The sequence below is a fragment of the Cynoglossus semilaevis genome, chromosome 1 (assembly GCF_000523025.1).
Source record: "Cynoglossus semilaevis isolate Cse_v1.0 chromosome 1, Cse_v1.0, whole genome shotgun sequence".
In the NCBI taxonomy this organism is placed as follows: Eukaryota; Metazoa; Chordata; class Actinopteri; order Pleuronectiformes; family Cynoglossidae; genus Cynoglossus; species Cynoglossus semilaevis.
In genome coordinates, this window is record NC_024307.1 from 7,049,768 (window position 1) to 7,061,215 (window position 11,448).

An 11,448-nucleotide genomic window follows, 5' to 3' on the forward strand; every position below is an offset into this window, starting at 1 on the left:
GTTTTCTACGAGCTGGCCCAGCAGCTGCCTCTGCCCCACAGCATCAGCTCCAGCCTGGATAAGGCTTCCATCATGAGACTCACCATCAGCTACCTGCGCATCAGGAAGCTGCTCAACCCAGGTCAGTATCTCTGAGAAAGTCCACCTGATGCATTATGGATAGAAGAGAACTTTTCAGGTTTAAAAAATAACTTGCTCATAAGACGGATAAATACTAACACAGAGAAAGAAGGCTGGAGAAATAACACTGTGGCAGCTGTTGTGAGAAATAGACTCGTGTTTTAGACAGATCTCTCTGCTGATAAACCAGTGAAGGCACTGTGTTTGGTTCAGCCTTTTATTCCCAGCAAGAATGTCCTTTGGACAGCAGCGGCTTTAGACAACGCCTTGGCCCTGATTTTTGTCTCCTTTCTTTTCTTTCTCTTTCTACCTTGACTATTCCTCACCTTTTCTCTTTTATCTCCTTCAGATGACATGATGGCCAAGGAGGAGACGGAGCTAGATATCCAGCTCAACAGCTCCTACCTGAAGGCTCTGGACGGCTTCCTGATGGTGTTGTCTGAAGATGGAGATATCATTTATCTCACCGAGAATGTCAACAAATGCCTGGGGTTGGCACAGGTCAGTCAGGCTACAGCCAGTGTGTTTGTGCATTAAAATGAAAGGAATGGGAGTCTCCTTTAGAGACCTTAAAGTCAAAGAGATATTATTTAAAATTTAAAAACAAAATTATAATAATAACCACAATAATAATGCCTTAGATTTAAATATTGCCTACTCCTATATCTGAAGAACTAAAAAAATAGCTGAGAAATGGCTGAAAGTGGAATAAAATATTTAGCAAAAATAATGAAACTTTGGCAAAAGCCTGAACTGTGTCATATATTGTTACGGTAAGGTATAAAAATGAAACAAACATAGTAGCATAAAGATGCCCAATTACTTATATTATGTAATGGGAGTTAGTCTCTTTGCATTGCATTAATAGCCCAAATGTCACCTGTTTGATTTACGTCTGCCTGACAAAAACACTGGGATCCTGTTTCCCCCCTCTCTGCTGTAGTTTGACCTGACGGGACACAGCGTCTTTGACTTCACACATCCCTGTGACCAAGAGGAGCTGCGAGAGATGCTCATCCACAGATCGGGTGAGATAAAAGATGTCTGTTTCTGTTCAGTCAGGAAAGATAGACACACAAATACCAGAATAAAAGGACAACTGGTTAAAGCTGACAAGTTCAGACATGAAGTTGTCTTGTATTTTTTCCTTAAGGTATATCTGGCTCCAGTGTTAGTCTCAATGACCTTGAATTCAACATTATTAAAACAGTAAACCACATCACTGACAATGCACTATTTAGATTGAATATTAGTATGTAGCTTTTAATCTTTTTTTTGTGGATTCAATTTATATGAAATTAAATTATACTTAAACCTCCTGATATCTACTTTGCTGTGTGATTTTCAATCTGTGGAGTGCATTTTTATCCTGGACCTGAACTGAATGTGAAATGAGACTGTCTCCACTGGAACGGCTGAAGACTTCTTTCTTTATTTAACTTACTGTAGCTCACTACAGTGGAATGAGGTCTAATGCAAATGAGCAGTGAGCAAAGTTTTATGATCCAACCATAAAATGATATACCTGCCTCAAAGAGACAGTGTTTAGTTATGTCACAATGATCTCCTCTTTGTTTTACATAGAGACTAAAAGTGTCCTGGTTAAGGTCTTTACTTTTTAGGTCAAAATAGAGGCTGTATTCATTACACTGGCCGCTCTAATTAAATAGTAAAATTATTCTTGTCATGTGGTTACAGGCTCCAAAAAGAACAAGGAACAAAACACCGAGCGCAGCCTTTTTCTTCGTATGAAATGCACTCTGACAAGCAGGGGCCGCACGGTTAATGTCAAGTCTGCTACATGGAAGGTAAAGCCACGCTGCAGTCAACGAGAATAAATGTCCTCCCAGCTATTGATCAGGAGTGACCTTTGAGAAACCTGTTAACCTTTAAATTAATGCCTCTGATTAGACTGTAAGGATGTTTAAAATCAGGGAATCAGTCCGATGATACACACAGGTCAGGCTGAGAAGTCGGTCAGAAACACAGAAAGAACACAGTGTGTTGTTATGAAAAGGTCGTGTTTGATTGCAGTGCAGGGACAGGGGCTGGCTGTAGCTCCATAAATGGAGCTGTGGTTTATCCTCGTTAGGTGTGGTTTAATTACATGCTTGTTGTTATATATTGTATATTCCTTTTCACATACTGTCCTATATCCTCACTAACTGTTTTAGTACTTTTGTATTTTCATGACTTTTTTAAAAGTCCACAAGTTGTTTTAAGGTCCACTTCAAATTCAGGTATTGAGTAAAGTAGCCATTTTGAGTAGCCAAATGCTATGTGCATGTGCAACCTCACTTTTCAAGCAGTCAAGGAGCAAATTTTACTTTAAAAGTCTTAGCTTTTGGCTCTGTTTTTTTTTTCTTCAAACTTTAACTGCCATTTATCCTGAACCTTGAGCTTGTTTCTTTTAAACACTGTCCTTTAGCTATATGTTTTTAATCTAATAGTATGTACTAGTAATTTGAAAAGAAAGTTTGAAAATACTTTTATCTAAAATTATCCAGGTCTGCTGCTACACTTCTACATTTTAATTATTCTGATGAATGCACTACTTAAAAAAAAAAGGTTTCTTAGTTTACTTAGCTTTTGATGCTGGCATTTAGTCATCTGGGGATTTTTATCCAGCTTTCTTTTTTTTTGCACTGTGTGACTGCCGTTATGTAAATGCCGTTGTATGTAATTCTAATTGAATCTATTCTATTCTTAATACACATGTAAAATAAAAAGTACTCATGTCTTTTGTCATTGTCTTTTCTCTCCTTCAGGTTCTTCACTGCTCAGGTCACGTTCGTGTTTATGACAACAACACTGAGCAGACAAATGGCCACAAGGATCCTCCTGTCCCATACCTGATCCTGATCTGTGACCCCATTCCCCATCCCTCCAACATCGAGGCCCCTCTGGACACCAAGACCTTTCTCAGCCGCCACACGATGGACATGAAGTTCACATATTGTGACGAGAGGTAAGACCGATGGTTTCAGTGAAGCATTCAGGGTGAAAAAACTTAAGGCCATGTAGCTTCTGAAATCATAGAAGAAACCCTGAGCGAGGTTTACATGTTCACAGTCCCACAGAGACACCTAGTGGTTGAAGTGAGACCCACAGGGGAACTGTTTCTACATTTTCTTAAGTATGTCAGTGCTGAGTTAATATTGTTTTGCAGGATCACTGAGCTGATGGGTTATGATCCAGAGGACCTGTTGAACCGCTTTGTCTACGAGTACTATCATGCTCTGGACTCTGACCATCTCAACAAGACTCACCACAGTTGTAAGCACAGAACTAAAGTTACCTCCATCGATGTCTCATATTTTTAATACTAGTTATATATTCTCAATATCACATTTTTTATTTTTCTCTCATCCATTTTGCTCTTCAGTGTTTGCAAAGGGCCAAGTGAGCACAGGACAGTACAGGATGTTGGCCAAGAGAGGAGGCTTTGTGTGGGTGGAAACTCAAGCCACAGTCATCTACAACAACAAGAACTCACAGCCACAGTGTGTTGTCTGCGTCAACTTTGTTCTCAGGTACCAAACAGTCACCTTTCATTGGTTTTCGATCTATTGAGAAGGTCATTGCAGTGTTGTCTTAGCTTAACTCTGCCATGGCTCTGTCCTCTGCTGCAGCGGCATTCAGGAGGAAAAACTGATCCTGTCTCTGGAGCAGACGGAGGATGTGAAGCCAGTGAAGGAGGAGCAGGAGGAAGAAAAGGCAGAGGTGTTGAGCGGTCTGTCTGACATGCCTCTTACCCTGCTGAAGGAAGAGGAAGATACTAAAGTCCCAGAGTTGGACGTGACCAAAGTGTTTACCCAGTCGGTGGACACCTCATCAAGTCTGTACGACCAGCTGAAGGGTGAGCCCGAGGCTCTCACTCTCCTGGCTCCTGCAGCTGGAGACACGATCATCTCCCTGGACTTCAGCTGCAGCCCTGGTTTGTTACTCCACTGTTCACACATAAGGTCACCTCTAGACTCATGTTTACACTTGAACAAAAATCTGAATGTGTTCTTTTGTACAGATTCAGAGATTCAGTTGCTGAATGACGCCCCCCTCTACAACGACGTGATGCTTCCACCCAGTGAGCCTCTCAACATCACTGTCACCACCGGCTCTGACAATTCCAAATCTGAGAGCTACGCTCCACCTCCACCTGCTGCAACAACCAGCAACTGCTCCTCAGAGGTGAGACAGGACATCCAACCAAGTGTCTATCAGCCATATTTATATTGATACAGCGACTTTAAAATGACCTTTGTCCTTCACAGACTGACAGTCAGTTGGACTTCTGCTTCCCCATGGACTCGGACTTCAAACTAGACTATGTGGAGAAGTTGTTTGCCATCGACACAGAGCCCAAAACCAGCTTCAACTCAGAGGTAATGATCTCATGTCACAATACAAGTTAAAGGTGACATTTTGATCATTTTTAACATGTATAGACAAAAAGACTAGAAAATTTAAAATGTAACACTACATTTTCAGCCACACTCAGAGCTCAAAATAATGTGGCAAGAGCTTTGCAACCTGAACAGTTTTCGTGTTCACAGATGTTAATTACACATGTTGCATAAGTCATGTAGTAAAATTTTGTTCATGTTAAAAGGATATAAGCCTGTTTTAGCATGGCTGCCATTGGTAACAACTAGGAGAAGTAGGGCAGCGTTCCTACCTGCTGACCACTTGAAAACAGTGCTGTACTGAAAGCTGTTCTGTGAAGTTCCCTGTTGTTCTGATTCAGTTGCACTGACTTCCTCTGTCAACTCCAGATAATGGCGGACATAGACCTGGAGATGTTGGCTCCCTACATCCCCATGGACGATGACTTTCAGCTGCGCTGTCTGACCCCAGAGGAGCCACTGACGGGTGTCCAGGTCAAATCCCAACAGAGTTCGCCACTTCATATCAAACAGGACCTGACGGGCAGTTATCCCAGCTCACCGGCCAGTCGCACAGCTTCACCGGCTTTACCAGAACCAGTGAACTCATTAAATCTTGCCAGGCTCATTGGTAAAAGGTAAAGTCTCTTTAAACCACAGTCCATTGTCCTTCACTCTGCCACGTCCTCCGTTGAGTTAACTGTAGTGATGATTGTGCTGCAGGTCGCCACAGTCGGACAAAGACGTCTCACTGAGAACACTGGTCGCTCAGAACACACAGCGCAAAAGAAAACTGTGTGACCTCAAAGAGATCATAGAACAGGTGTGTTCTCTGTGGTGAAACACGGGGTATGAAGCATACCTTACATTAATGTGTCAAGGTGAAAATCTGCATCTTATTGCTTCAATAGGGAACTTTGCTGGAAGGACAAGGGGAACAAGGGAAGAAGTTAAAAGCTACAGAGCTGGGATCAACTACCACCATCCTCCTGCTGCCTTCAGGTGATTAGAGACAAATCAGACTCTTAACCTCAGAGGTGTGATGATATCAACCCCATCGTGTTTAACACTGACTGGTCCAACAAATAGTACTGTTCTGTTGGGGTCCACACATACCATTCAAATAACACTGATGCTCAGTGTTTCAGATAATTCAGTTGTCGTTACATACTGCACATTTTTCTGCTTTAACTAATTCAGTTTTAAATAATTTTGTTGTAGTGCCTAGTGTCTGCCTAGTTTGCAGAAAAAATACTCTGGGTGTCTGTGGAGTAAATATAAATACATAGTTATGGTATATTTTAATATTTCAACTGAACTACAACCGTTTCACAGATTTATTGTGAAGTGGTTTTTTTTTTTTTTTTTTAAGAGTCTTGAATCAAATGTTCCTTTGTCCTAGATCTGGCGAGTCGTCTGCTGGGCAGCACCTCGGACGGCACCGGTTCTCTCTTCACGCTGCCGCATCTTACCCGCTACGACTGCGAGGTCAACGCACCACTGCAGGGCCGTCAGTACCTGCTGCAGGGGGAGGAGCTGCTGCGCGCACTGGACCATGTCATCTGAGGCATAGCTGAGCCTGCTCACTGTTGGACTAGACTGGACACTACAATTTATCCCCTCTCCTAGACTCCTACCCATATACCCTCCCACCCCCGCTGCCCTTTATTTAAGTATCCATATGAATTTTGAGTATAGTTTGGCTGCTGTTTGTGCACATCATGTGATATCTGCAGCATTCCACCGTGACAAACGCCATAGCAGCATCCAGTTTTTTGGTGCAAGGGATTCAGGCATCGTCAGATGTCCACTCGTTGTTGTTGTTCCTGCGCTCTCCACCAGGGGGAGTCTCTCAGCACACAGCGCCTCCAGATGACTCTTCTCCAGCAGGTCACCACAGACCCTGGCGCTACTGCCAGCAGTGTATTGTAAGCTTCAGTCGCACAATTTATATTTTCTTAAAAAGAAAAATATTACCAGCAATATATATTGAGTCTTTTTAAAAGTAGTTTTAATGGGATTTGAACAGTTTTATTTTTTTTCCCCTTCCCATACTTGTATGTTGTAGTACTTGTACGTAACAAGACGTCTTTAGTCGACAAAAGTATGAAAACATTGTTGTAATGTTAGCCTCCTTTATTAGCCACCAGTCGTTGGGGTGAAAACATAATTGTGTAGCAGTCCAGTACATGTCACTTTATTACTTTACTGTAAGTGTGTGTCACTGTACATACCAGGGAGATTTTACTCTATCCAGTATGGCTTCACTGCTTTCAAGTCAATTATCTTTAGTTTTGCTTCTCCTCATGGAGGAGAGGGAGAAAATGCTCTCTCTACATGAAGGCAGATCGTGTTTTTAACTGTGTCAAACACAGGAATGTGTTTAAATAAGTGGAATCGCAGCAGTTCAGAGATTTAAAATTGTGTGATTGTCTTCATCAAAGTAACATTGGTGAGTTGTTTGTTTTCTCATTTAATGGTAGTCGCTAACAACATCGCTTCATGACATAATGTTGTCCCATGCTTATTGTTGTTATCTAACATTAAACGGCTTTATTAAAGCACTTTGTTTCAGGTTTATTCACCTTTTAACATTTACTTTCTATAATTTAACAGCAATGAAATGAAATGAAACCTGGTGTAAATAGATAAAAACATTTTAATCACTAATAATACTGAATTCACAGTTGATTGCTTTCTCCAACATTTTTAACATCTGTCTTTAGCAAAGCATAACATTATCTGCTTGTCCACAGGAGCACTTTATTTCGGTCAGACATTAAAAAAAACATGGCCGACAGATGTATCCTAAATCACTCGTTCACTCGGTGTACTCCGGAGTCATTTGTAACCGAAGCGCCTGCTGTCCTCGCTGCACCACCATGGTGATCTTGTCGCTGTTATGAACAGCCTGGTAGATTTCTTCAGCAGTGTTCACTTCCACCCCATTGATCTCCAACACCACGTCTCCTGGTTTCATTCCAGCTCTGAAATCAGTACCACAGCACTGATTATAACAGGTACAGTACACAGCTGAGGAAAACACTCCATAGAAATATTTTGGCTGCGTACCTGTTGGCTGGTGAGCCAATGATTACTCTGTGGATTAAGATGCCATGTGTGACATCTGGGAACGACGGATCTCTTAACTTCAACTCTGTGATGATGCTGAAAAGAACCGATGAACAAGAAATATGTTTTCAGACGCCGTGTAGTCACAGAACAGTACTGAAGTTTCCAGCGCCTCTTTATTTACCTTGGTGTCAGCGTCAACATCATCACACCAATGTAACGGCGCTTGGTCTCAGAATCACCAAACTTAGAACCTAAGAGAAGATTAAAGGATAAATGTAGCCATTAAAGAACTGTACAGGCACAGTCGGACATGAACCGCAACTACTAAAAGCTGCCCATTAAAGCTGTTGTGTTTAGGGACCAGCTCAGCCCCGAGGTCACCAGAGGGAACCACATGTATGGTTTCTCTTACAGGGAGCAGGAAGCTCTGCATGATGCTGACAGATACCGATGGAGGTCCTTCAGCTTCAGACATCCTGACATCAGAGCCACTGAACCAGACTTGTTTCTGACTACAATCAACTCAGACTGGAGCAGCACAGGTCAGAACTACAGCATGCACAGTACATGTAATGATATTTTAAGCACAATTAGTAAAAAGCACAATTTAACAGTTTGCCTACAGCTCGGTTGTGTCACAATGCGAGGGCAACAATATGATGTAATAAAATATACTGCGATACTATAGGCATGAAAATATTTGTTCGTAAGTAATTTAATTGTAGGAACACTGTAAGCACAGTAAACACAGTACTGTTACATGCGTATCAGGTTATTAAAATGTTCGTAATTGATAAAAAAAATATTGGCGTATTGATATTTCTTTTAATCACACCCCTATTAATTAATAGCTTTTTATTCAGACACTTACCCTTCTTTGTTGCATTATCCAGGAAAGCTCTCAGACGATCCACAGGAATAGCAAAGGAGATTCCCGCAGTGACCTTCATGGTGTTTATACCAATGACTTCACCATCCTGACGAGGAGAGAACACTCATTTAAGGTTGATCAGGATGGAGCAGCTGATGCAGAAAGAGCTAAAGGTTTGACCTGGATTGGTCATGAAGACATTATTTGTGTTTTATTGCCTGTAAAGGCCTGTATCAACAGTTGAAACTACTTTCAGACACAAACAGACGCTCCCATGGTTTAAACAAAGGTCACGCACCAAGCAGTAAAAGCAGCTTCGCTGACAGTAATCTGTGATGCATCATGTGACTCACCAGGTTAATGAGGGGGCCTCCAGAATTTCCAAACTGCAAAACAAATAAATCATGTCATAAAAGTATGTCACAACTCAAACCATCACTTCCTCCAACAATTCTCACAGATGACTGTAAATGATACAGTACGTCCACCAGAAGAGGATGTGGAGGAAAGCCCTGTACTTCACTGTTACCTACGTCAATGGCTGCATCCGTCTGTATGTAGTCCATGTTGGAGTTGGACAGGCCCAGCTCTTTACTGCCTCTCTGTGCTGAGCTGACAATTCCTGATGTGATGGTGTTGCGTAGGGCGAAGGGGCTTCCCATGGCCACCACAAACTCCCCTTGTCGGACGTCAGATGAGCGACCGAGAGGAAGAGTGGGTAAAGGATTCTACGATTTATGAAAGAGGAACTTCATCAGCGTTAAAAAAAGGGACTCTGAAGGAACTATGGTGCTATTTCTCGACTAACTTTGGTACATATTTATTTAGCTAAAGTATGCCTTACTTCTCAACAGTTTTGTCCTAATGAGATGTTGGCCTAAACAATGTGTACACTTTTGCTCATTTCACTATTCAACAATCAATTTGTCTATTAAAAAGGAAGTTTGATTTATGGGATGAGTGGTTTTGTGTCACTCTGTAATCCACCACTATAGCAGAAGCTAAAGAGGCTTCAGTAAAACAAAAACAAAACTTTGTATCCAGTTGGTTCCTCTTTTTTAGCTTACCTACCTTTGCGCTAATTTTAATGGTGGCGATGTCTGCTACTGGATCCACGTCCTGCACCGTGGCGTTGAACATCTCTCCATTAGTCAGCTTCACTCTGACGCCCCTCTTGTTAGCCACCACATGAGCATTGGTGACTATAAGGCCATCACTGCTGATGATAAAACCTGAGCCATTGGACACAGGGATTTCTCTGCCTGAAAATGGATTTCTGGGTAAACAGATAAAGTAGAAAGGATCTTTTATTTCAGCCTTTGAGGAGGGAAAAACTATTACTGTTTCTCTTTTGAACTGCTTTTCTTTCTCAGAGTTACTCAATCACAAAATACCTGAAAGATAAATATGATGTGCCTGTCACATTTGCTTATTTTTAAAGAAAGGTTTGTAAAATGGCACTTATTTCATTTGGCACCCTGGTTTACCACATTTGAGTTGAACATACACTGAGGTGTTCATGTTGCACAGCACATGAATTATTATTTTGAGCCTGGCCTTAGCCTTATAATCATACCCTTACGTTATTCTTTAGCTGCTACGATGTGACAAGTTACCTGGTGACCTCGAAACACATCGACTAGTGCTAGCTGTGCCATACTCACCTGCCAACAATCTCGATGTAAACGACAGCCGGAGCGGACTTCTCCACCACATCTGCAATGAAGTTGTATTTGTACCGGGGGCTGTCTGGTTTAAACGGGGAGGCACAGTGGGCTGAAGGTAGTAGGAGTTCGAGGAGCTGTGTGGACACTGAGACTCTTATGTCTTTTTTATGTCTCGTGTCCAGAAGCGCAGCAGCACCACAGAGTCCGAGAGCCACAGACACCGACCCTAACACAGGCGACCAGCCTTTGTGTCTGTCTTTTTCTCCTTGGTCTGCTCCCATGTGGATCTCTGGAGCAGCCGAGGACAATCGACTTACTGTCCTTCCCTTTACAAAGGTGGGTTCACGGCTTGGGCAGCGACTGTTTGTCCTCAGGGCTGTCAGTAAACACTTCTTGACAGCAGCTGCTGCCATGTTACATCACTTCTTCTTCCCTCTTCTTCGGCTCTGGATTTATGTCCGTCTGTCTGTCACTGTCCGTCAATTCGACTTTCAAACATTAACCTAAAACGAGAATGTTTCTGTTTGTGTAATGTCTAACAACAAACGACCAGCTTTTACAGAACTCACCAAAAGGGAGAAAGAATACTCCACCGAAAACGCCTAACTCTGTCAAACGAACGTCAATCTCGTTCCGGACATGCGTAGTAGGATACGTCTATATCTACCGGGATTACGGAAGATTTCCGCGCTTGAAATGCGCATCAGGGCCATCTACTGGTAAAAGTCGATACTATATTTTCTATATTTATATATTTAATAATATTAATCCAATTTTGTTTAAAGTTCACTCGTGATCAGATTGTATATTTGTAGATAACCTTGGCTAACTAGTTAAATATTTTGATGTAAGCAAATGTACACACATTTCTACCCAGAATTTTACATGCTCCTATCTATTTAGATTTTTTTAAATTAATGTGCAGTAGCTTTTGATGTAGGAGCATTTTGCTAGCCTTTTAACTTTTCTGCTTTATATATTTACCTTTTTGGGTTTTTTTTACTTTATGTTAATAAATTCCTTCCCCATCTTTCTATTATTGACCTATTTTGATATTGTGAATTTGTTTTGCCCTAGTATTTGTCTTTTGTTTCCATTTCCATTACTTGAGTTGTCTTGAGGGTCATTTTTTGCTATTTCATGCCTTATATTTTTCATCTCTTTGATGTTTATTTATTATGTTATTGTCATTCTTTTTGGTCCCTCGCTCCTATCCAGCAGGTGGCGGTACAGCTATAAACTTAACGGAAATTAATAAACGAGGAAAACAAAGGAGGAAGTGACGTTATACACGTCACAGGTCTCTAACCAAAGGCGGTCTTGCGTCTGAAGC

The 11,448-nt window shown here is 41.6% G+C and overlaps 2 protein-coding genes across 4 annotated transcripts in view; one reads left to right on the top strand and one right to left on the bottom strand.

Annotated features, from left to right (window-relative positions):
• The window catches only part of hif1aa (hypoxia inducible factor 1 subunit alpha a), a 14,280-nt gene extending 7,214 nt beyond the window's left edge, over positions 1-7,066 (top strand). For both annotated transcript variants that reach the window (XM_025058036.1, NM_001294187.1), the window contains 14 exon segments: positions 1-121; positions 470-621; positions 1,064-1,148; positions 1,819-1,928; positions 2,889-3,088; positions 3,290-3,396; positions 3,506-3,653; positions 3,753-4,057; positions 4,145-4,308; positions 4,392-4,502; positions 4,893-5,140; positions 5,226-5,325; positions 5,414-5,504; positions 5,905-7,066. In XM_025058036.1, the coding sequence (XP_024913804.1) occupies positions 73-121; positions 470-621; positions 1,064-1,148; positions 1,819-1,928; positions 2,889-3,088; positions 3,290-3,396; positions 3,506-3,653; positions 3,753-4,057; positions 4,145-4,308; positions 4,392-4,502; positions 4,893-5,140; positions 5,226-5,325; positions 5,414-5,504; positions 5,905-6,068 (2,034 nt within the window). In that variant the 5' untranslated portion in view covers positions 1-72 and the 3' untranslated portion in view covers positions 6,069-7,066.
• A 77-nt stretch (positions 7,067-7,143) lies between these two features.
• On the bottom strand, positions 7,144-10,776 carry LOC103376892 (serine protease HTRA2, mitochondrial-like). 2 transcript variants are annotated; one of them, XM_025063138.1, is made up of 9 exons: positions 10,685-10,776; positions 10,113-10,618; positions 9,520-9,724; positions 8,982-9,176; positions 8,802-8,834; positions 8,449-8,554; positions 7,759-7,828; positions 7,575-7,670; positions 7,144-7,489 (listed from the first exon to the last, which is right to left on the bottom strand). In XM_025063138.1, the coding sequence occupies exons 2-9, from the start codon at positions 10,526-10,528 to the stop codon at positions 7,324-7,326; spliced, it is 1,287 nt and encodes a 428-aa protein (XP_024918906.1). In that variant the 5' UTR covers positions 10,529-10,618; positions 10,685-10,776; the 3' UTR covers positions 7,144-7,323. The 2 variants fall into 2 exon arrangements, with proteins under 2 accessions (XP_024918906.1, XP_024918907.1); XM_025063139.1 differs by lacking the exons at positions 10,113-10,618; positions 10,685-10,776 and having other exon boundaries at positions 9,516-9,657.
• Between the last annotated feature and the right edge of the window lie 672 nt (positions 10,777-11,448).

What these genes read in the sequence shown, in the direction of transcription:
- LOC103376892 (XM_025063138.1), bottom strand. Translation starts at nt 10,528, where the DNA reads ATGGCAGCAGCTGCTGTCAAGAAGTGTTTACTGACAGCCCTGAGGACA. An exon ending in CCATTAAAATTAGCGCAAAG is followed by an intron (nt 9,177 to 9,519) that starts GTAGGTAAGCTA and finishes CATAAATCGTAG; the next exon opens with AATCCTTTACCCACTCTTCC. An exon ending in GAGGCCCCCTCATTAACCTG is followed by an intron (nt 8,555 to 8,801) that starts GTGAGTCACATG and finishes TCTCCTCGTCAG; the next exon opens with GATGGTGAAGTCATTGGTAT.